We start from the raw sequence: 27,069 nt of genomic DNA, 5'->3' as shown, positions 1-27,069 counted from the left end.
CAGCTGCACCAGCGTTAGCCCCCCATGGCACCTGTGTTGTGTGGCACAATAGGGGTTTGTGCCGCTGTCTCTACATCCATGGTGTAACACTGGTGTGAATTCCCTTAACATAAGCAGAACTTTAGCTTCCCTTCAGGACAGGACAAATCTCATCTCATCCCTGGGTGAGATTCTACGACTTGTGCCATGCAGGAGCTCAGGCTGATTGGTCACCCAATGGTCCCTTCTGGCCTTAACATCTATTACTCCTGCCATGTTTGGGGGCCATGTTTGGTGGCCAAAGGATGGGAGGGAAGGCGAAGTCCAGCCATTTGTTTGCGTGACATTCACTGCTTTGTTCTAGGGTAGCTGCTCCCTTGGTTCTTCTCTGACCCCGCTTCGACACCCGTCTCCTTCACCACCCCCATTCTCCATCTAGGGATGCTCAGTTCCTTCCCAGACTGTCGCTCCCTCTAGCAGACTGGCCGCTAAAGCCCTGTGTGGTGGCACGGCCTCTCCCCTCATCATTCCCAAGAATATGGTGCATCATACCCACAAGTGCCACTCAGTGCATGAGCTCCTGATCTCACTGCCACCTCCCACCCCCCACCTGGTATTTATTTGCCACCCGGCATGGCAGAAGGAAGAGAACAGCACGGTTCCCTGACAACAGGAAAGAGGCACTTTCTCAGCTGCCTTCCCCTCACCCTAATCATTACTAACAGTTCCCACACATTGCCGCTTACTCCCCTAAAGAGAGGGTGGCCATATCATTCCCAGGTTGGGTCTCCAGTGTAATACACGCCCACCCACACCATCGGCTTTCTACAGAACGTCTTGCCTGTGTGCCCCACCACCACCTGGGATTTTGGCATTCACCTCACCAAGACTCACCTCCCTCAATATAAAGCCTCTGCAGCAGGGAGGGGATAGTGCATTTTACCGTAGGTCACCGAGCATGTGCCAGATGGCAGCGGCCGGGTTATTAATGTGGATCAGTCAGTTCTGAGCTAGCAAAGCTTCTCCTTTCCTCACCTCGGGTTCCAGACAGCTGCTGTCACTTGATTTCAGGAGGCAGATGATGTATGTGCAATAACCCATGGTGTTTAAGACACTGACCATGGATTAATAGTCACAGCTTGCAATGGTGATGTAGCGAATGTACCCTCTGACAGAGTTATTAATCCTCCGTTAATAGGTTCTCAACTCTTATTTTGCTGACATGCCATAGCCGGCCTATTGAAATGTAAATGAAATGAGCGCCTGGGGCTGTAATTAAATCTTTTAGGGAGCTATTCTTGTTACAGGCGCACTCCCAGGAGGAGGTCAGGCTGGTGTTTGGCGCACTGGGACCACAGAGAAAAGAGGGAGCTGAGCTCTGCAAAGGGCGCCCTATGACCAAGTGATCACTTCCCAGCTGTTTCTTACTCATCCCTTCACTGGCCCAGCTAACGTATTTCTGTTCAAGAATCCACCGCCACCTCCGAATCCCCGGGAAGAAGAGCCTCCCTGAACAATAAACAGCCTTTTGTGATGCCGCTGCCACCCAAATCATCCCGACCTGCTATGCTGGGTTCTGCTCTGCTTATTTCAAAGTGATAGGAAGACCACCACCACGGAGGCTTGCCACCAAGGAACAGGTGACCTCTGCACGTGGTGTGGGGCATAGCAGCTCTCCCAGCCTCAGAAACAAAGAAGGCATTCAACAGCTGTGTGAAGCGTGTTTGGTCTGAATCCAGCTTCTGATTGGACTGGGGTCTACACCACACCCACTGGCCATCCAAGCAGAGAGGCCAGGACTGAATGGGCCCTGAGACTTAACGCTCCGCTTGCCTCAGCTTGGTCCTCTGTGCTGGGAATTAGGGCAGAACTCTGGAATCCAAGGGGCCGAAGGCTTATTCTAGACATAATTCACTCTCTCAAGTCAAACCCAACAAGGGACAGCTCTCAGCAGCCCAGTTTCTGCCTTTGGCATCACTATTAACTGCTCCCAGGCTGCTTGGAAAGATGAGGGAGCAAATCTCCACCAAAACTGGGGCTGGAGATGGAGGAAATCGATTCAGTCCAAGAGGGATTTCCCTAGGGGGAACAGGGCTAGGGATTCCCTGCATGGGAATGAGGAAAGCCCCAGCCCATCTGACCTCAGCACCGCTTCAATGCAGAAGGCAGGTGGGGAAACATCCCTTCAATGATTTCCCAGGGGAAGGGCTGTAAAGCCCAGACAACAGACAAGCTCGGATGGGCTAAGTAGCCGAGGGGGGGTGCTTACCGATCCACGCTGATAGCACAGAGGTTGAAGATAGAGGCGGTGCACAGCATCACATCCATGGTCATCAGTGCATCACACAGACCTGTGCTCAAGGCCCACACTCCTCCCTGGAACTGAAGGCAAAGAGAGAGGGGGAGTCAGTGCATGTCAGACCCTGACGCTGCACAGGGCTTTGCAGGTCATTACGGGTACACAGACTTGCACTCCTCACTAAAAACAGCTGTGCAGATATTGCAACGCGGGCAGCAGCGTGAGCTGGCCACCCCAGCTCAGATTCAGGGGGCCGGATTGGCTCAGGCTTATGTGATTAGTAGGGAATCTGTGCACCCTGAAACTGTAAGGATCACTTCAACGTGTTTTAATAGGGGATCCTAGACACATTCACAAGGTCTGGCATTGTCCTAGGGGGAAAGAAAAAAAAAAAAGGCTTAAAATCAGGTAATCCCTGCTCCGGCCTAGCTATAATCCCCCACTGAGATGAAGTCCATGCAGGTGTCTTATTCACATGTTGTCGATCACAGCTTTGTTATCCCTTAATTTTTAGCCTGGCTGGAGGTTCAGGCTCGGGTAAGGTTAATCATAGAATCATAGAATATCAGGGTTGGAAGGGACCTCAGGAGGTCATCTAGTCCAACCCCCTGCTCAAAGCAGGACCAATCCCCAACTAAATCATCCCAGCCAGGGCTTTGTCAAGCCTGACCTTAAAAACTTCTAAGGAAGAAGATTCTACCACCTCCCTAGGTAACGCATTCCAGTGTTTCACCACCCTCCTAGTGAAGAAGTTTTTCCTAATATCCAACCTAAACCTCCCCCACTGCAACTTGAGACCATTACTCCTTGTCCTGTCCTCTTCTACCACTGAGAATAGTCTAGAACCATCCTCTCTGGAACCACCTCTCAGGTAGTTGAAAGCAGCTATCAAATCCCCCCTCATTCTTCTCTTCTGCAGACTAAACAATCCCAGTTCCCTCAGCCTCTCCTCATAAGTCATGTGTTCCAGACCCCTAATCATTTTTGTTGCTCTTCGCTGGACTCTCTCCAATTTATCCACATCCTTCTTGAAGTGTGGGGCCCAAAACTGGACACAGTACTCCAGATGAGGCCTCACCAATGTCGAATAGAGGGGAACGATCACGTCCCTCGATCTGCTCGCTATGCCCCTACTTATACATCCCAAAATGCCATTGGCCTTCTTGGCAACAAGGGCACACTGCTGACTCATATCCAGCTTCTCGTCCACTGTCACCCCTAGGTCCTTTTCCGCAGAACTGCTGCCTAGCCATTCGGTCCCTAGTCTGTAGCTGTGCATTGGGTTCTTCCGTCCTAAGTGCAGGACCCTGCACTTATCCTTATTGAACCTCATCAGATTTCTTTTGGCCCAATTCTCCAATTTGTCTAGGTCCCTCTGTATCCTATCCCTGCCCTCCAGCATATCAACCACTCCTCCCAGTTTAGTATCATCCGCAAATTTGCTGAGAGTGCAATCCACACCATCCTCCAGATCATTTATGAAGATATTGAACAAAACCGGCCCCAGGACCGACCCCTGGGGCACTCCACTTGACACCGGCTGCCAACTAGACATGGAGCCATTGATCACTACCCGTTGAGCCCGACAACCTAGCAAACTTTCTACCCACCTTATAGTGCATTCATCCAGCCCGTACTTCTTTAACTTGCTGCCAAGAATACTGTGGGAGACCGTGTCAAAAGCTTTGCTAAAGTCAAGAAACGATACATCCACTGCTTTCCCTTCATCCACAGAACCAGTAATCTCATAGAAAGCGATTAGATTAGTCAGGCATGACCTTCCCTTGGTGAATCCATGCTGACTGTTCCTGATCACTTTCCTCTCATGTAAGTGCTTCAGGATTGATTCCTTTAGGACCTGCTCCATGATTTTTCTGGGGACTGAGGTGAGGCTGACTGGCCTGTAGTTCCCAGGATCCTCCCTCCTTCCCTTTTTTAAAGATTGGCACTACATTAGCCTTTTTCCAGTCATCTGGGACTTCCCCCGTTCGCCATGAGTTTTCAAAGATAATGGCCAATGGCTCTGCAATCACAGCCGCCAATTCCTTTAGCACTCTCGGATGCAACTCGTCCGGCCCCATGGATTTGTGCACGTCCAGCTTTTCTAAATAGTCCCTAACCACCTCTTTCTCCACAGAGGGCTGGCCATCTACTCTCCATGTTGTGATGTTGTAATGTTTCCACCCAAAGCACCACCCAGCAGAACTGGGATACAATAGAACCACTGCTGACTGGAGTGGGGGGAAACCCACCCGAAAGTCATTTTTCCATCAGGGTCCATAACCACCACCCCTGAGCCCTCGGAACAAACAGGTAACTGATTAATCCGAGATGGGTTCACAGATCCTGAACCCCCAAAAGTGATTCCTCTTTCACTTGGTCTAAGTATGAATGCCCCATTTGCAAATAATTATGCAGATAATTTACTGCTCGTTACTACACAATTATTTTACCCTGCCACACTAGGTAACAAGCAAACCCTCTGGGAGTATGCTAAAACGGCTCCAGTTTTACATGATATCTCTTGGTGTGATCACAGCCACCAGGACTAGAGCAGGGCAGGAGAAAAGTGCCAGCAGCAATTTTCGTTCCAGAACTTCACCACATTTGTTTAGCACAGATTGCTGGAGTATAAACTTTGCAGACTATATACCCCACAATGGACCTTCCCCAGTGGTTGAATTGATCAGGTTGTGGAAAGCATTTATGGAAAATGAGTCCATTCTGAACCCTGCAGAAAGGGGAAAAAAACATTTTGAATTTCTTTATGAAATAATTTTCCTGGTTTTCAACCAGCTTTAAGGAGCCAGCTGACAATCACCTACATGGATGGGTGGGCTTGATAGAAAGGAGACATTCAAGGAACTTCGGCCCAGCCTTGAGCTAATAAAAATGCTTGCATGGACATGAGCAGTGCAGAAGGGACTTGGCTCTGTAATGGACTGATGAAGGTGGAGTTTCAGGGTTACAATGGATAACACATTACTAGGAATAATACCCTTCCTTTGCAATGCAAATTCTCTAGTCTCAGAGTTGGTTTACACTAGCAACTTACAAGGGTATAACTATTTCATATCCATAACTATGTTATACCGACCTAACTCCCCACGTAGACAGCGCTATGGCAATGGGAGGGCTTCTCCCATAACATAGCTACCACCTCTCGGGGGGTGGAGTACCTGCACGGATGGGAGCCCCACCGGTGTAGGCAGCATCTTCACTGAAGTGCTGCGCAGCTGTTTTAAGTGTAGACAAGCCCTCAGCTTTTGGTAAAGTTAACAGTCAGCTAACAGAAGCAATGTCCCATCACATACAAAATACTAAGGTTAGCAAACAACATTTGTGATGTCAAATAGTATGGATCATAATATGGTTTTAAATTGAGAGGTTCTGTCATTTATGAGGCTCTTTTGACCTTTCTGCAATAAAAGTATTGGGTGAGTTCTCTTTCTGTTTAAACAATAGCTTTAAATCTAATCTCAGCATCAGGGTCACTTGGCAATTCAGTCTTGTATTTCTTATCCTATCACAGGCTGTATGTTTTGCGGGGGGGAGTGGTTAAATCTTCTGAAGCCGTATAAAACAGATGGCATTTTGGATGGATTTGGAAACCCCCCCACAAAGGTGACATGGCATGCTAGCATCGCGCCCTAGAATAAACCAGATGTTTGAGGCATACACACATCTTCACATTGCATCTGCTCCTCTCTCTCAGGGGGCCAGGTTATTTTGACCAGTGATCCCTCACTTACTTTTGCCTGGAGATATGGGGCCTGATTCTGATCTCACTGACCAGTATAAGGGTCTGATCCAATGCCACTGAAATATATCGAAAAGACTCCCATTGTTTTCAAGGGGTTTTGGATGAAGCCCTAAATCAGGAGTAACTCCACTAAGGTTGACAGCATTACACCCATCTGAGACCAGAATCAGGACTGCAATCTCCAGAAGTTTCCTGCTCTCCATGATTGTTATTTGCTTCCAGTAGTGCACCCATGTGTGCTAGGTGCTGTACAAACCTAAAGCAAAGCACAGTCCCTGCTCAATTTTCATCCTCACCTGGGGACATTTATGCTTTCAGATGCAGTCAAAAATCTGCAAGCTAGTCCCCACAGGCCCTGAGCCTGAGTGCTGACTGAAGTCTGGAAGTCCATATTGACTGCATGGCTAACATCAGTACAGAGGCTGAATATTTGGTCCCCAATTATCTCCCCATACAACACCTAATTACCCACTCAGTAACCTTTGAGTGTCCTAGTTGCACTTCCCATTGCAGGTGAGCCAACAGCATTCTGAGACCCAAGTGCAGCTGAAGAAGTGGAGGACGTGAGCTGAAAACAGCACAGAGCTACACAGATCTCACAGAGCGCTGTTAATTATGACATTTGCTAGGGCACTATTGCTCGTCCGCTTATTGTACTGCGGAAACATCCCATCGCCGAGCTGAAGAGTCTCAGTCACTCTCTTACACAGCCCTGGTGCAGTGGCTGCCCGAATATCTCATTCAGTTACTGCATTAGCAGGAAGATATTGATGGAACTAGAGGGAGTTGAGAAAATAGCAACAAAAATGATCGTGGGCGCTGAAGAGATAGAGATAGTGATAGTGTCTGGGGGAAGATAAAGACAGCTAAATATTTTTAAGGAAAGAGCTAAACATTTAGAGTCTGGCTAAGAGACAACACCGTTGAGACATGCTAAGAATCTGTATGTGCCTGGGAGATGAAGAGGAGTTCTTTAGCAGGATACACGAGGGTAGAACTAGGGGCAATGGAATGATGCTCAGAAAGGAAGTAATTTAAACTGAATATCAGGAACAGCTTCTGGGCACCGAGATATTTTAGCCTGCGGAACGGTTTCCCAAGGCAAGTGGCAGAGACTCCATTGCTTGGGATAGGTGAACAAAGTATGCAGCATCGGGAACTACGGCATAGCACCATCGTGGGGACAGTGCAGGTATCTCAAGGGAGGGAGGCTAGAGAGTGACTTGCATCAGGTTAGGCCGGGGTGGGCAAAGTACGGCCCATGGGCCGGATCTGGCCCATCGGGCCTTTGGATCTGGCCTGCGGGATTGCCACTCCCGCACTGCCCCAGGCCCTGTGCCGCTCCCAGAAGCGGCCAGCACCACATCCCTGTGGCCCCTGTGGGAGTGGGAGCAGAGGGCCCCGCACGCTGCCCTTGCCTGCAGGCACTGCCCCCCGCAGCTCCCATTGGCCGGGAATGGCGAACTGCGGCCAATGGGAGCTTCGGGGGAGGTATCCACAGGCCGCAGGGATGTGGTGCTGGCCGCTTCCGGGAGCAGCGTAGGGTCAGGGCAGGCAGGGAGCCTGCCTGAGGTCCACTGCGCACTGCTGCCACCCTGGAGCCACTCCAGCTAAGCAGCGCCAGGCCGGAGCCCGCACCCCAAACCCCTCCTGCATCCCAACCCCCTGCTCTGAGCCCCCTGCTGCACCTCTCACCTCTCCTGCACCCCAACCCCCTGCTGCACCCCTCCTGCACCCCAACCCCCTTCCCTGAGCCCCCTCCCACACTCCTCCCTGCACCCCTGCCCTGAGCCCGCTCCTGCACTCCGTACCCCCTCTTGCACCCCAACCCCGTTCCCTGAGCCCCCTCGTATACCTCGCACCGCTCCTCTGCCCCAACCCCTTGCCCTGAGCCCCTTCCTGCACACCGTACCCCCTCCCATGCCCCAGCCCTACATGCAATTTCTCCATCCAGATGTGGCCATCAGGCCAAAAGTTTGCCCACCCCTGGGTTAGATGCTCTCTCAGTAAGACCAGGCCTCATCCCTTATGTCGTTGGCGGGGTTGTTAAAGAAAACCATTTCACTGAAACCTGAGGCTCCCAAGTTCCTCGGGAATATCACAGGAACAATCTGGCAGAGAGACAGGTTGGGTGAGCCAATAGGCCTCTTTCAGCTCTAGCTTCAATTATTGTGACTGAGCCCTGCACAGCTGTGCAAGGAAGCAAGGGGGCATAAGGTTCCTCCTGCTGTGTGATTGTGCAGGGCTTCCCCAGATCAGGGGCCCTGGGGCAGGCAGGCAGAGCAGCTGCTTCATGTCCGACACACCTTTCAGGTGAGGATGTGGGGAGCGCTGAAGGTGGAGAAGACTGGATGCAAAGTGGCAAGCAGGCTGCGGCTGGGTTGGGCCAATGCACAAGCTGGAAGGTCAAAGGGAACTGAGCCTTGGAATCGCTTTGGCTTTCTGGGGTGGCAGAACTTCATGCCTTCCCTTGCTCAGGGCTGAAAGTACACTCTGAGGGTATGTCTACACAACCCGCTAGATCAGTGGCCAGCAAACGATCCAGCAGGGATCGATTTATCGTATCTAGTCTAGACATGATAAATGGACCCCCGAGCGCTCTCCTGTCGACTCCTATACTCCACCGGGGCGAGGGGCGCAGGCGGAGTCGATGGGGGAGCGGCAGCCGTCGACTCACCACAGTGAAGACACCATGGTAAGTTGATCTAAGTATGTCGACTTCAGCTACGTTATTCACATAGTTGAAGTTGCATAACTTAGATCGATCCACCCCCCCACCATCCCCATGTAGACCAGGGCTCAGTCTTGCCCGTTGTTTGCTATAGAGGGGGACTTTCGCACCAGGGAATCCTTCCCAGCACAGTAATAGGGGGCTGTCTTGGAGCCAGACTGACACATATGCCAACTGCTGTACATACTCTGTATATCTGAACAACACTCTGCTCCTTCCCAACCCCTCTTCCCCTCTCTGTGTCCATCCTTCAGTGAAATCTCAAGGTTGATTCTGCAACATTTCAGGTCATTTACAAGATGTGTGTCCCAGACCATGGACAGGGGCTAGAAGGAGATGTTTTTTTGGTAAAGCACAAACATCTTCAGTCATAGAGGGGGCAGGCAAAGGGCCATCCAAGTAAATACTTTTTGTAAAAATGTCCTTTAAAAAATATATATATATATAAAATATAAATATAGATAAAATACATACACTAGTCTCTAATGAACCAATGCACATTGCACACTGGCCTCCACTGCACAGGACAGAAGCTTGAGGGGAATTACAATTATATAATGAAAATCCTGCTCCAGAGTGAGCATCTCCCCCCTCCCCCCGCGAGGCAGATTTTGCCACTTTTACTGATGCTTAGAAGTCCCTGTCTCTGGGCCCGAAGTGTGGTTTAACCACAAGCCCTTTATAATTGGCAGCACAACCAGGAGCAAACCAGAAACCAAATTATGATTTGAGACAGTAATGCTCTGGTTCCCCCATTCTCCAGACAGATGCCCCTGATCTTGGTGAGGGCTTCAGTGCCATTATAAATACACACAACAATGGGAACTGAACTTTGAATCCCTTCATCTCTGAGTGAGTAGAGCTTTGATGTATGAAAGTCTAAACCCTATGCTCATGCACCATCCTTTTCAACAGAAGCAATGACATTAATACCATATCCCTTTGAGTCCCCAGAATAGGAAGGGACGAAGTTTAAAAGAGAGGCAGGGAAATCCCCAGTTGGAAGCTGCTCGCTGTCATTGGACAAGTCTCATTCAGGCAACCCAGTAAGTCTCAGACCAATTAAATATGATATTGTCATTTCTCAGGTCTTCCTGCAAAGTTAAAGAGATGCTGATGCCCCATGGAAACCATCAACAAAGACCTGCTGTAGAATTTCTATTTTATTAACTCAGTTTAAGGAATTGTTTAATCCAAAATGCCTCCATCCCAAGTTCTGACAACTTTCCTTCCCTTGCTCCAGTTAGAAGGATGGTCTATGAAGTTAGGTCTAAGATTTTGCACACGTAAGAACTCTGCTCTCTTTAGAAGCGATAGGTTTCAAAATCTAGTTCCCATCAGAGCTTTGATTTTATTAACATTGTAGGTGTCCACTGAGTTCTTTGCGAACTCAAGATTCTACTGTATTCAGAATCCTTCCCAAACACATACTTTACAAGGGAAGGGAGCTGCATGAGGATTAATAGCACCCAGTTGTGAAGTCAGAGCAAGGTTGTGATTTCTCCTGAGCAGTAGGACCAGATGGACCCCAGGGTAATGGTTATTTTTGGGCAAACACCCTGACCAGAACCTTGGAGCCAGATCGAGGTTCAGATCAGATTTAACGTTCTGAACCTCTCTCTAGAATTGGCCAAATACAAACACCTTGAGCTTTGGGAAGGCGTTTTGATTCAGTTCTCAACATCAAACCCTCAAGTCTTGCCACATTCAGATCCTAGGGGGTGGGTCCGACTATTAGAAAGATAGTAAGTTTGGATCTGAGGGCCAAAATTTTCAAAAGTCCCTGTGAGTTTTGGGCACCGCATTTTTGGGATGCCCAGCTTTAAAGGGATGTGATTCTCAAAGGGCAGGTGCTCAGCACTTTTTGAAAATCAGGCCCCTTTAAGGTGTCTCAAGTTGGGGACCCAAAATTGATAGTCACTTCTGAAAGGTCTCAGCCTGGGGTTTTAGTTCCTCTCTAGTCTCCAACAGAGAAGGAGAGAGAAAATATAAAGGAGAATCACTTCTAAATAGAAAAAGTCTGTTTTCCATGTGGTATTAGCAGCATTTAACGATGACTTGTTGCCATGCAGCATGACCCTCTGGCTGCATTAGCAAAGGCACCTAACTCTCTTTGATACTTGACTGACTTGGAATTAATAGGAGACAGAACTGGCTTCACTAGGTCATGTAATGAATTGCTACCTAATTACAGTAGGTTGCAGGAGATTAGCCTGTCAAGGTACACAGTGTGAAGCTTTAAAGATTTTATATGGCTTAGGCTTCCTTAAATAGTGCTCAAAGGCAACTTAGTTTCCATCCACTTGTATTTTCTGCTTTTTAGCGGGGAAAAGTGCTCTGTTTTTTCCCATGGGAAAGAAACATCGGCAGCATTCTGCCAAAACTGGGTATCTGTCTAGTGAACACTCTCTTCACACAGAGCAGATAACGGAACTCAATGCAGAAGTGGGTTCCCCCAGCCGCCACCCCTCCCACCCCCCAAAAAAATCCCATATACTAGGTCTTACAAAATTCTCTAGGTGTGGTTTGCACAGCTCTTGCAAGAGTTGCATCAATAACCAGCCTGCTGAAGGCTCATGCGAGGCCAGGCTAATTAACTAGTCTATTAAACTAGTCCCTATTCAAAGAGCTTTAGTTGTCTTAACATCATTTCTTAGAAGATGGACAGCCATAGGTTTGTGTTTGGCAGAGGTGACGCACACTGCCTTTAGCAGGATTCACTTTGACAGACAGTCTGATGTATTGGAAGGCACACAAAGCTAGATGCTTCAGGGCATAAGTCAATCTCTAGTTGACTTGGGTTAGGAAGAAGCTTTCTTTATGGGCAGGGTCTTCCATAATTATCCAGTATGGGGTTTCTTGCCCCTTTTTTTCAGAGTGGTTTTGAGGCCTGTGCTATAAAGGAGATCAGACTAGATGACCACAGTGGTCCCTTCTAGCCTTAGCTCATGGGGAGGGTTCATGGCTGTGAATCCAACGTGGAGGGATATGATCCCCTTCAGCCTGGACTTAGGCACCTAACTCCCTTGGCGAGGAGGGGCATAGGCCACACGCCTCTCCATGGCATTTCCTCCTAGCTAGCTTTGGTGGCTCCCCGCTCAGCATGCGAGTTTTTGTGACTCCCATTCTTAGGCGCGTAACACGTAGGCAGCCTGGGTGCTTAGTTCAGGGCTATGGATTTGCCATGTGGCAGGGCACCGAAATGTCAGGCATAGCAATGCTGAGTCTAAGTCCCCTTCGTGGAGCTAACCCAAGATGTCCTGCACCACGTAAGAATGGCCCTTCTGGAGGAATAAGGAGCAGCACTGATGGATTCTGAAAGGAGCTGCCTCTAGTCCTCTTTGACTAGCACTATGGTGACTTCAGGAAGTGGTGCTGAGAGAGAGAGAGAGACTGACATTCTCACAGACTAAAGGACCATTGCTAAAGTTACACCAGTAAAACGATTTTTACACGATCCTTGTGAAGGTGTAATTTACAGGATCTGAGATTCTAAGAATTTCCGGTTTACATGCCAGATGCACTGGGAGCAGCCACTGCTGGAGGTCTCTCGTTGACTAACCCAAACAAACTGTTCACTCTAGAAGACAGATATTTTGCACTGCACATCAGAAAACATCCTCTTTCCTCAGGAAAGTGTCAACCAGAACCAGCCTCTTACAGGACTGAAGGAAGAGCAAATTGGCTGGAAGAAACAAGGACCACCAGCAATTTGCCCAAGGTCCTTTCTCATGTCTAATCTTTGCAGCCAAGGTTTTTTTTGTGGGTTTTTTTTTTTTAAGTGACTAGTAATTTTTGGCTGTCCAGCTTGAGACACCTTGAAGGGGTTTGACTTTCAGAAGGTCAGTGCTCAGCACTTTCTGAATAATCAGGCCCCTTTAAGTTGTCTCAGGTTAGGGACTCAAACTGAGGCACCCAAATATAGTCACTTTTCAAAATCTAGGCTTTGGACTGTAATCACAAGTCTTCACCACCACCTCAAAACCATTCTGGCACCAGATTATAAATATCCTTATAATTCTAGGGATGAATGAATTTGTGTGCCCTATTAAGACTGCATTATTCCAATAGAATCTTTAAGTGTTATCAGTGAAAGAATACAGGTCTCCAAAAAGCCATGGGAAATACTGGAGGGGTGTTCTCATTCTTCATCTAGGACTTCAGTAGAAAAGTTCTCTAAATAGGTGAACAAACTCACATGACACACATGCCATGCAAGATGCTCTTTTATACTATACAGAAACCCAAAGTATCTAACCCCAGTCTAAAGGAATAGGTAATAAATGGTTGAGAAGTACTTTGTCCCAAGTATCTGTTTGGGGCAAATAACCAGCCCAGAGACCCAGAAATGCCTTGGCTCCAACACTGATGACCTGTAATCGGAGCATGTTAAGTTTAGCAGATGCACTGAAAATCTTCTCCTTTCCTCCTTAATCAATTATAAAGAGCTAAGAGACAAAGTAGTTTACGTAACCAAGCCACACAAATCTGCTTGCCGGTAGAACTTCCTGGTTCAGTTCTGTCTCAAAGTGTGATCGCTCAGCGTGGATTAAGAAAAACGCTCACAGAGTGCACGATACTTTACACTGGTACAGCATGCATCCAGTCCTGCTCCTGCCCTAGGCGCTGGGTAAAACTCCCATTCCTTTCAGCTGAAGCATGGGCAGGCCCGAGACGTCGCATCCCCCTTTCCCTCAGAGGAAATGCAGAAGCTCCTCCACTTGCGCTTTGGGGAGTCAGGTTTTTAAGAGATCAAAGCTGGGCAGGGTGCAGATGGAGCAGGGATACAAGAGATTCTTTGCGGCCTCAACCAGACTTTATTGGGTAAGGCACTCTGAGCCTAACAATATTATGGGGAGCACCTCATCCTTCCCCCAAAGCTTTGCAGGTCTGGGCTCTTAACTGCTACTCTGCCTCCAGAGGAAAAGTGTCCCACACTGACTGAGGTGCACTGACACCTACGCCTTGCCCCCACCACCATCACCGATGGGCAGCGTGGCTCCATCTGAAGTATCTTTGGGATCCCTGGGGACACTCCACACTCTCCCCATGGCCTTCCTTCCAATCAGCTGCTTGGAGGTTGTCACACCAGCAAGACAAGGACACTGTGTGGTTCCTTCCCCAGGATCTCAACCCCAGCCTTTATTGAGGTGCAGCTCCTGGTGAAGCCATGGGAAATGGATCTGGGTGGGGACAGCAGGTTTTGGGCCCTAGGCACACTTGCAAGGAAAGTCATTTGAAAGGCAAAGCAACCCCTTCCATGTATAAAACGGTCCCTCATAGGTTGACCATGACCGGCTAACTTGCTTTTAAATATCTCTTCCTTTGCCTACACCAGGAGCTAAGTGGGGTTTAAAAATGTGTTCACTGAAGCGTGTTCAAGACCATATTTTGCCACAAAACCCCCAGAGCAGGTAAGTCCCGGGTATGTGTACACATGTGCAAGATGTATGCATGTACAGTACACATGTGTAACATACAGTTTCCATGTATTAGATAGTGATATACATATGATCAACTACATTTGTCCTGCACACCTCTGACAGTTCTCCAGCACTCTGCCCGCTAATCCACCTCTGCCTGACAGAATTAACCTGACATAGAAATGAGTCCCTTCCACCCTTAAGTTTACTGGTCTGAGGTGCCAGACGGACAGGCAATAATCTAAGATCTGCTATCTCATGAGCCACTATGGTGAGAAATGGATGCTTTGTCCCACTGGGGAGCTGGCATTTCCCGCTCCTGTCCATCAAGATAAGGCTTCTAGCCCTGGTCAGTTGCAGGATATCAAACCTTATGTCACAACATTAGGATTTATAGAAAACTTACTCTAGAAGCTTCTCCACTCAGTTAGTTACAGAGTGTTGTTCTCTCTTGTAAAGCTCTCAAGAGTTGACTCATACTGCAAAGGCAGGTAAATCCAACAGGAAAAGTAGAGTATGTGGGGTGGGGATTGAAATAGCTTAAAAACAACCCCCCTCTCCCCCTCTCCAATGTTTAAACTAATTCTTTTTTGAAACAACGTGAGACAGATACAAGTGGTGCAATGACGGTTTTATTGGCAGAGCTTTACAACAACCTGCAGAACTCTTACAAGGAGGACGATGGTTGTGTGGTTAAGGGACTGGACTGAGCCTATGGGATCTGGGTCCAATTGGCCCCTCTGCCAATGGGAGCTGCGGGGGCCAGTGCCTGCAGGCGAAGGCAGTGCGCGGAGACCTTCCCCTCCCAGGAGCCGCTGCTGGACATGCCAGCCACTTCCAGGAGTGGCGCAGGGCCAGGGCTTGCCTTAGTCCTGATGCATCACTGGACTGTTAGTGGCCGATCTCCCAGTTTGGCTGCAGGAGGGTTGGCAACCCTATGATTGACTGGTCGATGGTGGAGCCTCTGACAGTGGATCTTAGTCTCAGTGATCTACCGGTTGGTGACCACTGCCTTACATGCTATGCTACTGTGGCTCACAGCCCTGACACCAACAGCCAGCTTTACAAGCATGCAGGTCACACCCTGGCTTCCACTGCCCAGTTACTTTTTACAGGGTGACCCCAATACCCTCCCAGTTCTCAGCCTCCCTCAAATCATCTGCCCTCTAGTGTGCAGCCCTCTCCTGGAACACTCACAGAAAGAACCTTCTTCATTGCTCCTTTAAAGAGACAATCCACTGCAGCTCATTACTTTAACTGGAGTTGGACCAAACACAACACTATATTGTTCTATAATAGAAGGAAAATAAGTTTATTAAACAAAAAGCCATAGGCTTAAGTGATACCAAGTATAAGACAGAACTACTCAAGATAGTTAAGTCCAAAGCAGACTGCAAAGAGCTACAAAGGGATCTCACAAAACTGGCTGCCTGGGCAACAAAATGGCAGATGAAATTCAATGTTGATAAATGCAAAGTAATGCACATTGGAAAACATAATCCCAACTACACATATAAAATGATGGGGTCTAAATTAGCTGTTATCACTCAAGAAAGAGATCTTGGAGTCATTGTGGATAGTTCTCTGAAAACATCCCCTTAATGTGCAGCGGCAGTCAAAAAAGCTAACAGAATGTTGGGAACCATTAAGAAAGGGATAGATAATAAGACAGAAAAAATCATATTGCCTCTATATAAATCCATGGTACGCCCGCATCTTGAATACTGCACATTTGGTTGCCCCATCTCAAGAAAGATGTATTGGAAAAGATTCAGAAAAGAACAACAAAAATGATTAGGGGTATGGAACAGCTTCCGTGGTGAGGAGAGATTAATAAGAATGGGACTTTTCAGCTTGGAAAAGAGATGACTAAGGGGGGAATAGGACAGCAGTCTAAAAAATCATGACTGGTGTGGAGAAAGTAAATAAGGAAGTGTTATTACTCCCTTTCATAACACAAGAACTAGGGGGTCACACCAAATGAAATTAATAGGCAGAACGTTTAAAAACAAACTAAAGGAAGTATTTCTTCACACAACACACAGTCAACCTGTGGAACTCCTTGCCAGAGGATGTTGAGAAGGCCAAGTCTATAATACGGTTCAAAAAAGAACTAGATAAATTTGTGGAGGATAGGTCCATCAATGGCTATTAGCCAGGATGGGCAGGGATGGTGTCCCTAGCCTCTCTTTGCCAGAAGCTGGGAATGGGCTACAGGGAATGGATCACTTGATGATTACCTGTTCTGTTCGTTACCTCTGGGGCACCTGACATTGGCCACTGTTGGAAGACAGGATACTGGGCTAGATGGACCTTTGGTCTGACCCAGTATGGATGTTCTTATGTTCTTAAGGAATAAAGATAGAAAGGGTTACAAGAAAACAAAAGTAAAAATATACTTCTAAGACTAAAACTTAATTTCAGCAAGTTAAAATCTTTGCCTAAGCTGGTTTCTCACCTAAACTCAGTTCTTAGAGACATCAACCTCCTTGGCTGAAGGACACAACATTCTGTGATTTCAAGAGCTCTGGCCACTTGAGTCCCCCAAGTGATGGACAGTTATGGAGTTCTCATCCCTACCCCTTTTTTTAATAGTTCGGTAAATCTTTGAAATCATGTATCTTTTGTCTGGAGAAACCTATTTATCAACTCCCCCTGATGTGCACGGTTTTAAAGTCATGTATTTCCAGCATATATCTATAAAGTCCTTTATGGGTTTACCATACATACATCATGCAAGAATATTAATAATCAGTGAGTTTGTAGTTTTCCAACGATATATTACATGCCACTTTTTGGGTAAATATCATGACAACAGTGTGTTAGGTGTAGTGAGTATGTCAGGCCTCACAAGAGTTACTGACACAGAACAGTGAACCACCAATGGGCCTCTGTGTCACATGGCCTCTCAGCATTACTCAAAAAACAACACATTTCGCCAGCCATGAATAATACAGTCATCCCAAACTCCTGGCCATAAAACCTTTACAGCTCACCACCATTACATCAATCTTTTCTTTTCTCAGTTATTATAAACAGCACAGGTATGAAAGCTAGACACTCTTAACATTATAAGACCCCATTTTTCAGTGTTTCTAACTCTGCTAGACAAAACTATTTGAGCTGATTTTATTATATATATATATATTATAGTTTCTGTTAAAATGGTTAAGCTATTTCTCAGAACAAGGTTATTTTCCCTAAACTTGTTCTGAGAAACAGCTTAACTGTAACTGTAGACCTAGGTATTGTTAATTTTTTTTTTTAAATTCAGCCTAACGCAGAAGGCTGCACACTTCATTGCTTCTGTAGGCTGAGCTCTATGGGTTAGCCAACTTTAGGTGCAAATGGCTTTTCAGGTTTTCTGAAAAACAAAAACAGTCTATGCATAGAATCTATGTATAACCTCTAGCAATTTTAAAGAATGCTCAACTAAACCTCAATTTGATTGTGAAGTTGTCTAAGATAATCCTTTATTTTATTTTAGCATGATGCTTTTGGTCACCTCGCAGACTCCGAGTTCCAATATCGTGTAGTTTCCATAGCATGGGCAATTGCACGGCACTCATTGGTAGCTCACTAAGGAGGAGTTTCACATCAATGGCATTTGGATTGTCACTTAGTCTTAAAAGATATCAATTTTGTTTGTGGTATGATATAGATAGCAAAGTGTAAAATTCAAGTAATGATGAAATACACCTATGAAGGGACTTACTTTAAACTCACAATTTAAAAGTAGTATTTTCCATTCTTTTTACACACACACACACACACACATCCACCCACCCACCCCGGGGTCATGGATTAGCATTCCCATCAGTACTCTGCCTGTGCCAAGGAAGCTAATGATCCAATCAGCAGATCAAACACAGTGATGAACCCTGGTCACATGCCACCTCAGGCACGTTGCGCATACGCTAAGTACTATACACACCCTGCCTTATGTCAGGGGCTCCATATGTCATCCCCCCCATTTTCTGCTCCCCCCTACTAGGGTTCCCCATTCAACACCTACCCCATGCCAGATATGTCTCTCTCCTTTTTCTCCCCCTTCCAAAGTAGCTTTCTACCCACCCCCAGATTAAAAGGGAAGGACGGACAGCTAGTGCCCTCTCTCTTCCTGAGTTCGCTCAGTCACATAGCTGCAACTGGCCCAGCCACTCCCACAATCCCCTGGGCAGGCTCTTACCCATGGAATGGTCACCCCAAGCTGCACACACTGACGCTGCTCCCTCTGGAGCAGCTGGGTCTCAACAAATCCAAAAGCCAGCTGCATCCTCCACCTCACCAAGCCAACAGGCTAAGACTTGGGGATGCCCTGCCTTGTTTCTCCTGGGACTCTGCCCAAGGCCACACCCACGTGACCTCATCCCTGTGATTTCTACTAGAAATGCTTCATGATATGGTTCCCATGGCAATGGCCGGTGGGGTCTGTGACGCAGTATGGAGAGGGGCGAATTGTCCGGGGAATGTCGTCTAGTTTTACTGGGACTGTCTGCATTGGGAATGGGATAGTAGGGGATGAGCCTGTAACCTGAGCCAGGAAGGGGGTGGGGCCAGGTGACACCTTTGCCCGGGAAACTGGACAAAGGCTGGAGGAGAGAGCCTGCTGGACGGGCTTTTGGTTTCAGTTTTGTGCTGGGTGGTGGAATGTAGGGAACCCCAAGGCTGGGGTCTAAGATCCCTGCCCCCCAGAAGGACTTGACTGAGGGGTCCTGGTTGTACCTACAAGCTTTCTGTTTTAGACTGTGTTCCTATTGTCCAATAAACCTTCCATTTTACTGGCTGGCTGAGAGTCACGGTGAATCCCAGGAAGAGGGGTGCAGGGCACTGACTCCCACACACTCCGTGACAGGGTCATCAAAACAACTGGTGCAATTATGCTGCCAAGCCTGGCCATACCCCAGTGCAGTCCTGCTAAAAAATAAGTGAAAATGGCTTTTCCAGTTCTCATCAAAATCAACAGGATTCTGCGCAGGAATGCCTAGAGCATTCCCTGAAATTTTGGAATTGATCAGGTGTGGTTTTCCAAAGTTATTGTGTTAAAGACAAACAGAGAAAGGCCATCATGTTGAGTATAGGGCCTAACTTTGCTCAGTCAAAAATGTGCAACATCCTTAATCCTCTCTTGAGGACTAGAGTTTTGGCAGTAATAAAGAAAGTTGTGTTTGAGATACAGAAACACAGCCCACGTCAACAACCTCAACTAGCTCTTTTGATTTATTATTATTGTTGTAGTAACAGCCAGACGCCTCAGCTGAGTTCAGGGCTTCCTTGTGCTAGGCACTAAACAGGCACATCGCATGACAACTCCTGTTTTGAATATATCACTGACAAAAAGGTGGGAGAAAGCAAGCATTACAGGAGTCACAGGTGAAACCCACTGAAGACAATGGCAAAACTCCCATTGACTTAGTGGAACCATGATTTCACCCCCAATTGTGTCTAAATCTTTTAGTCAGCTCTGTAAACCTCAATCACGTTATCCACAGAACCACTAACGCCTCTAAAAATCTGTAGTAAGAGATTCCTGCATTTCAACAAGAAATCGCAAGCTGCTCAGGCCTGTCCTGTTGAGGGGGGAATCCGCACTCACCTCTCTGACCTGCAGCAGTGTCTGCTCACCTTTCCTTCCCTAAGTGACATGTGAGACAAAGAAAGACCATGAGGGAATTAGTTTCTATGGCAAGTGATGTATCTGAGCTGAAAGATTCAGATCCAATTTTTGATCTCCACTCCAAAGTTTGGGATTCTTAGATCCAATGTTCTCCTCACTACACAAAACCTACTCAGCCCAAACTTGAACTGTTACACTGGTGTAAATCCAAGAGTAACACCACTGATTTCAATGGGTTACTGCCATGATTTACTCCAGCATAAACTAAGCATAACTTGGCCCACTTTAGTGGGGCAGTTTGAATTGACCTGGACTGAAACAGAGAAAAAAAAAAAATCAAGCACTGAAAATGAAGCACCCCATATTCATTCTCACACTCTCCCCCATGTAGACTGTATCCCAGCAAGATATAATCAGAAACAAACCTCTAGATGCACTGATGTCTGGCTGTGATAATATAATATAGACTAGCCCTATTAAATTGACCCAGCTTAATGAAAGTTGTCTTTTTAAACAGGTGCAAACTTGCATGTAGACAAGGTCATATTCTGAATGAGAGACAGCATGATCACTAATTTAGAGCAGGGGACTGGGAGGCAGAAGACTTGGGGTCACCTCTTGAACAAGTAGTAGTGGGGACTTTTCAAAAGCCCCTTTTGAGCACTCAGACAACAAATGGGTTTCAGAGTAACAGCCGTGTTAGTCTGTATTCGCAAAAAGAAAAGGAGTACTTGTGGCACCTTAGAGACTAACCAATTTATTTGAGCATGAGCTTTCGTGAGCTACAGCTCACTTCATCGGATGCATACCGTGGAAACTGCAGCAGACATTATACACACACAGAGATCATGAAACAATACCTCCTCCCACCCCACTGTCCTGCTGGTAATAGCTTATCTAAAGTGTGGTTTTTGGAGGGAGGTGAGGGGGTGAGAGAACCTAGATTTGTGCAGGAAATGGCCCACCTTGATTATCATGCACATTGTGAAGAGAGTTGTCACTTTGGATGGGCTATTACCAGGAGGAGAGTGAGTTTGTGGGGGGGTGGAGGGTGAGAAAACCTGGATTTGTGCTGGAAATGGCCCAACTTGATGATCACTTTAGATAAGCTATTACCAGCAGGACAGTGGGGTGGGAGGAGGTATTGTTTCATGATCTCTGTGTTTGTATAATGTCTGCTGCAGTTTCCACGGTATGCATCCGATGAAGTGAGCTGTAGCTCACGAAAGCTCATGCTCAAATAAATTGGTTAGTCTCTAAGGTGCCACAAGTACTTCTTTTCTTTTTTCAGACAACAAAGTAAACTTTCAAAACAGAATGTGGGTGAAGTTTTTCTTGGAAAACCTGCTCCCACTACTGTGTGCCCCAGCTGTCCAAGTACTTCCATCCCAGCCAAAGGGATTTTAAAAGCCTTGCTGTTCTACGATGCTATGCTCTTTCAGTATTGCTGCTGTTCTCCCTATATCTAGATGTTAAGTGACTTTTTGGGATGAGTGTGTAACATACTTCAGCAATGAGACACCTGTAGCAGGCTGGAACAGTCTGGTGTTTGCCCCAGCACCTGAATTGCTAGAAAAGCCTCTGAAATTAGACTGGATGGGTGGGATAGGAAAAGGGTGGTTACTGATTTTTAAAAGTAATATGAAAATAAACAGTTTTCCCATGCTGCTTTCAAATGCTGTAGGAATGCAGCACGAGGCATTAAGGGACACTTCTGACAAACTCCAGCCTGATTTTCAATGGTGATACTGATTTGTGGATTTCAGCCCCTCTGAAGCATCAACGTTTTCAAAAGCTTATGGAAACAGAAATAGTTACTGGGATCCCCATCAAGGGGCTAACATGGGAGTTGGGCAGCTTGGGGATTTTCAAAACTGGTATTTGGCTGCACCCACGTTGTCTGAGTATCCAGCACTTATGGGATTTTCAAGTGCATCCAACTCAAGGAAATTCCCCAGGTACTCAGGACTGAATGGAAATGCCTTCTAGATTCACAGACATATGTAAACTAGCACATTGTACATGCTAATGAGGCCTAGATCTACAGTGTAAGAGCCAAGCTATTTTCAGACAACATTGGTGGGGGCTCAGTGCACAGCATTTGGAGCTGGCACAGGTGATCGGGAAGATGGCAGGGAGGATGAGGGAACAAGAGAAATCCCAGCTTCAGAAATTGAGACCATGATTACAGAAGTGACAAACATGCCCCCTGAAAATGAACTGGTAGGTGCTCACAGACCCTCTTCACCAACATGAAGCTCGGGGTTCAGGCTGTAAATCGAGTGAACAGAGGAGGCAATGGCAGAACATACAAGTAAAGGCATGATCCTGGGTATCCAACCATCCAAGCTGTCAACACCTGGTTGGCATCACATACAGCCATGCTATTCAAGGAATAGGTGTATTTCCCAGAGGCTGCATTGCGTCAGTTGTCCTTCTGCGCCCACCCTCCCACCCCAAACGCACACATTGCACTTCATTGTGCCATCTACAATGCCCAGTACAGAGGGGAAGCTCTCTACGGCATACAATTCTTGCTGTATTTGGTGCTGGGCACTGCCAGTCCACAGAGGAACTTGTGCTCATGCAACCCTGTGGGTTATAGTCATTAGGAAGTCATCTATGCACTTGCACACATGTAAGCAGAGTCAGGATGGGCTCCACCCTGACATCTGAGGTGTGGCAAGTTGTGGAAAAGAACTTCAGGGGCTGATCTCATTTGCATAGGCACACCAACCCCGCCTAGAATGAGGCCATAACTGCCCAAATGGTCACTTTGGCTGTTGTGGGATCCCCAGTGTCTCTGTTATTGGGGCGGGAAGAATAAATTGTTATTACCCTGATTATGGGAACTGTGCTTGGAACTGTACTTGGCCTTTTGTTATGATGGAGGGACTCACCATCAACTGAGTAGCACTCGCTAGGCAAAGGACATGGGTTCCAAAACTCTGTGAATTGAGAGAGACTTGAGACAGGTATTGGTGGTGTGGGCCCCTTTGTGAGGGCCTGAAGCACCAATTGCACCTCTGTCTCTCTCCACTGTGGAATGTCAGAGCTAATTTTGGGTCTATTAAGAGTCTTGCTACAGGTACTGTGCTGCATTCACTTTGGCCTTATGGTCCACCAGCACTAAGGCTCCCACTACTATAAGCTGAAATCACCGAGCACTGTGTCAAGTAGTGGGGTGCCGGAAGATCTAGAGTGCAGCGGTGCTGTTCGTGGATAGGCTGGCGGAGTGTTCGTGAGACAGCGAGGTGAGCTGTGCAGAGCGGAGCCAGTCATGGTGGAGCGGAGCTGTTCGTGAGACAGCAGTGTGTTCGTGAGATGGTAAGCTGTGCAGAGCAGAGCCGGTCATGGTAGAGTGAAGCCGTTCGTGAGACAGCGGTGTGTTCATGAGACGGCGAGCTGTGCAGAGCGGAGCCGGTCGTGAGACAGCGGTGTCTTCGTGAGACAGCGAGCTGTGCAGAGCGGAGCCGGTCGTGGTGGAGCAGAGCCGTTCGTGAAACAGCAGAGCAGAGCAGAGCCCTGTGGGGCAGTCAGCTTCAGGACACGTAAGGTGCCCCTTACCTCTTTCTCCCACACACAGGCACATTTTAGCCAGACTGGGGAGTAACACTATGCAGATGAACTTTTGAACTCTGGGGCTGGACTTTTTGGACTTTGGGTGATTTGTGGATTGCTGGACTCAAGAGACGTTTGGGTTCTGGGACTCTGGGGTGGGTCTTTGCTCATGGTTTGGTTAATGAACGCTAGTTGTGGTGTTTCCCCAATTTAATGCTGATGTCGTTTACCTCATGTTATTAAAGATTCTCTACTACACCGAGACTCTGTGCTTGCGAGAGGGGAAGTATTGCCTCTTTGAGGCGCCCAGGGGGTGTGTAAGATTTTCCCAGGTCACTGGGTGGGGGCTCAAGCCAGTTTTGCATTTGCTTTGATGAGAGGGAACCCCTGTGTACTGAACCCGACCCTTGCTGCTATCAACTTGGCCTGGCAGAAGGGTTACACACACAAGTGGCAAACGTAGGTGCAAGCAGTATCTCTAATGGTCCTTTGCAAAGACCCTGAGACGAGATGGTGGAGTGCTACACGCCCAAATTTTCAGATGTATTTAGGAGTTGCTCCAATCAGCATTGCAAGATCTAACCTAGACAACAAAGTCCCATTTTCAAAAGTGATTTAAGCACTTAGGAACCTAAATCTCATTGAAAGTCAATGGAACTTAAGCACCTAAATCAGTTTTGAAATGGTACTTAAAAGGCTAAGTCACTTAGACACAGATTTTTAAAGGTATTTAGTCATTGCTGTACTCAGCATTACAACACATAGGATTTAGACTCCTAAATCAGTTATCAGCTGTCATCAGAATTTAGGCTCCTAAGTGCCTAAATTCCTTTTGAAGATTAGATGTAGGCTCCTAAATCAGTTAGGCATTGCAACAATGAGTGCAGCAATGCCTAGATACCTAGATAACAATCTGGCCTGTAGTGAGGCTGACTGGGAAGCAGAGCATGGGGCTCTTCTAGGCGAGTGTCACGAGGGCTCACAGGTGCTGGATGGCTTTACAGCTGAGCTTACGCTTCTGTACGACCCTTGCCTCAGGAAGATCACAGAAAGTGCTCAGCAGTCCATGGACACTGCAAGGAAGGTAAGGGCACCCCAAACCTTGCCCTCCCTAGCCTGCTGCCTCCTTTCCCTGATTTTCCTCATGATATACAACAGACCCAATATGGTCAGGTGCTGGATGGCAGTCTCTCCTCAGAGCTGATCTCCTTGCCTACAACCTCCAGTTTCCCCAACACCCTCAATGTCTGCCCCAACCCTGTCCAGCTCTCTTAACCTGCACTTTAACCCTTCTCCTCCAGCCCCATGCTAATCCTATAATCCCTCAGTAAAGCCTCTGTGTCTCTCACTCATGTCTGTGTGTGCATGCGTGAGCACAAAAGTGTTCTCACTCCGTGTGCTGTGTCCTCAGGGATTTCAGACAATTAGGGGGAGGACACTGCTGCTTGATCACTTTAACCTGGGCTTCCTGGCTTTACTAATGTCTCCAAGCCCTGCTGGGCCTTAGAATCATAGAATATCAGGATTGGAAGGGACCTCAGGAGGTCATCTAGTCCAACCCCCTGCTCAGGACCAATCCCCAACTAAATTCCAGGAATTCTCTCTGGTCTGCCCTCCCCCACAACGTGCACCTTTGGAGCAAAAAACTGCTGCCTCTCAAACGATTTGGGCACATCCAAACACTAGCTTGAGTGCCCAAGCATTGTCTTTTATGGGCCGTGGGAGTCTTTCCATTGACTTTGATGAGCTTTACTGCAGGATAACTATTTCTATTCACACCTGCAAGGCAAAAGCATCCCAGCTCTATAGCTTCTCCCTCTTGCATACGCTACAACTAAGCTTCGGAAAATAAGTGCTCTTTTTGATCATAACAGTTCTGCTGAGATAACGTAATAGGATCAGGCATATGCTGTATCAGAGTTTCTAATTAACACAGGCCTGACATTCAGTCTGTTCCACATTTGCTACCTCTCGCTCCCCAGCCCTACACAGAGCAGAAAAGTTACTCTCACAAAGTATTTTTGGCTGGGTTACCACTAGGAGATTTCTCCTACAGACCCGGATGGCAGATGTTCCGCAAAACTGGCCACCACTCGTGCAACCAGCATAATAACCGTCCATCCAAATATCTACAGCCGGATCCTCACTCCAATTGCTGAGATGTTTCGCATCCATGCGCCTGACCTTGCATTTCAGCTGGGCAGAGTGGACATATCTTGAAAGAAGCTTAGGAAACTGCCTTTTACTTTTGATTTGGAACCCGTTTGACAGGCCCCTAAAGAAACAAACACAACCCTAGGGGTAAAACAATCCCTCGCCCCAGCCTGGTGGAACTAGCCCCAGAGGCTACGTCTACACTGCACACCAGGCCTGGGTTCGGACTCAGGTTTGAGACCAAACCCCTCCGTCCCCCCCCACAAATCAATCTGACAGGGGGCAGCAAGCACTCAGGCCCCAGCTTCTGGGGGGCTCAGAGCCGCATTCCCACCGTGACTGGGGTCCAAGCCCTGTCCTGTGGCCGTGTGGCTGCGGCTCAAGCCGCAGAGCTGAGTCAGAAGAGCTGTCAGGCGCCGTCTGGCAGAGGGGGACGCAGCAGTGACAACCCCAGGTACCCAGCGGGGCTCAAGGCGGCTGGGAAGCACCCAGGGGGCACCCGCCGGGGTGCCCGGGGCTCCGGGCCGCCTGCTGGAGGAGGCAGGGTCTGACTCACCTCGGAGTAGACGTAGAGGGGCAGGACGAGCAGGGCCAGCAGCAGGTCGGCCACGGCCAGGCTGACGATGAAGTAGTTGGTGGCGGTCTGGAGGGCGCGCTCGGAGCAGACGCTCAGGCAGACCAGCAGGTTCCCGCCCACGACGCAGACGATGAGCGAGACGCCGAAGACCAAGGCGGCGAAGTTGTAGCCGGGCGCCGCTCCCCGGGGCGCGGTGGCGTTGCCCAGCTCCCCGCTGCCGCTGCCCGGCATGACGGCCCGCCCGTCCCGGGGCACCCCGCCGGGGCCGAGGGGCAGCTCCGGCCGGGGGCGGCTCATGGGCTTCCCCCCCAACCCCGCGGTGCTGCGTGCGGGGCTCACGGCGCCCGGCTGCTGGCTGGGCGGGGCGCCGCGCCGGGGCTGCCCCCCCGGCCCATCCCGCTGGCGGTGGGAGCGAGCCGGCAAATGAGCCCGGCTCCTTCCGCCGACCCTCGGGCTAAGGAGGAGGCGGCAGCAGCCCGGCGGCGCGGCCCAGCTTCCCCGCGCCCAGAGAAGTCCCTGCCCCGCGGACGCAACTTTTCCCGCCCGCCCGCTCGCTGGCTGGCTGCAGGCAGCGGCCCCGGCTGCACCGGAGTGAGCCGCGAAGGCGGGTCCCGCCCCGGCCGCTGATCCCGGGGGTGGGGCGCGGCCGCCGGCTCCCAGCCGGGCAGGGCTGGGCCCGCCCCTGGCGCCCGTCCTCGCTTGGGCGCGGCACCCCGCGACCCCAGCCAGCGCCCCCCGGGAGCCGCGGAGGGACCCGCTCCGGGAGCCGCTGAGCGCTGCTGGCTTATGGAAAGGGCTGGGGCGGCAGCTCCGGCGGGAGCAGCGGGGGGTGGCCCCCAGCCACGTGGGCGGATGGGCGGACGAGCCCTCGGGAGGAGAGGGGGCGTTGTACAGCCTCATCCCACAGTACATCCCGCTTCTCCTGCCGCCAACTCGCGGCGACCTCCCCGGTGTCAGTGCCAGGA

The 27,069-nt window shown here is 48.7% G+C and overlaps 1 protein-coding gene across 1 annotated transcript in view; it reads right to left on the bottom strand.

Moving 5' to 3' along the window:
• DRD4 (dopamine receptor D4) overlaps positions 1-26,721 on the bottom strand; it is a 32,042-nt gene extending 5,321 nt beyond the window's left edge. Inside the window, exons 1-2 of the mRNA XM_048852267.2 lie at positions 26,084-26,721; positions 2,249-2,361 (exon numbers count right to left, since the gene is read on the bottom strand). Of these exons, the coding sequence (XP_048708224.1) occupies positions 2,249-2,361; positions 26,084-26,401 (431 nt within the window). The 5' untranslated portion in view covers positions 26,402-26,721. The remainder of the gene's footprint in view (positions 1-2,248; positions 2,362-26,083) is intronic.
• Between the last annotated feature and the right edge of the window lie 348 nt (positions 26,722-27,069).

Source organism: Caretta caretta, chromosome 6 (genome assembly GCF_965140235.1).
Source record: "Caretta caretta isolate rCarCar2 chromosome 6, rCarCar1.hap1, whole genome shotgun sequence".
Classification (NCBI taxonomy): domain Eukaryota; kingdom Metazoa; phylum Chordata; order Testudines; family Cheloniidae; genus Caretta; species Caretta caretta.
Note: the sequence above shows the minus strand (reverse complement) of the source record. Positions and strands in the feature narration are given on the sequence as shown.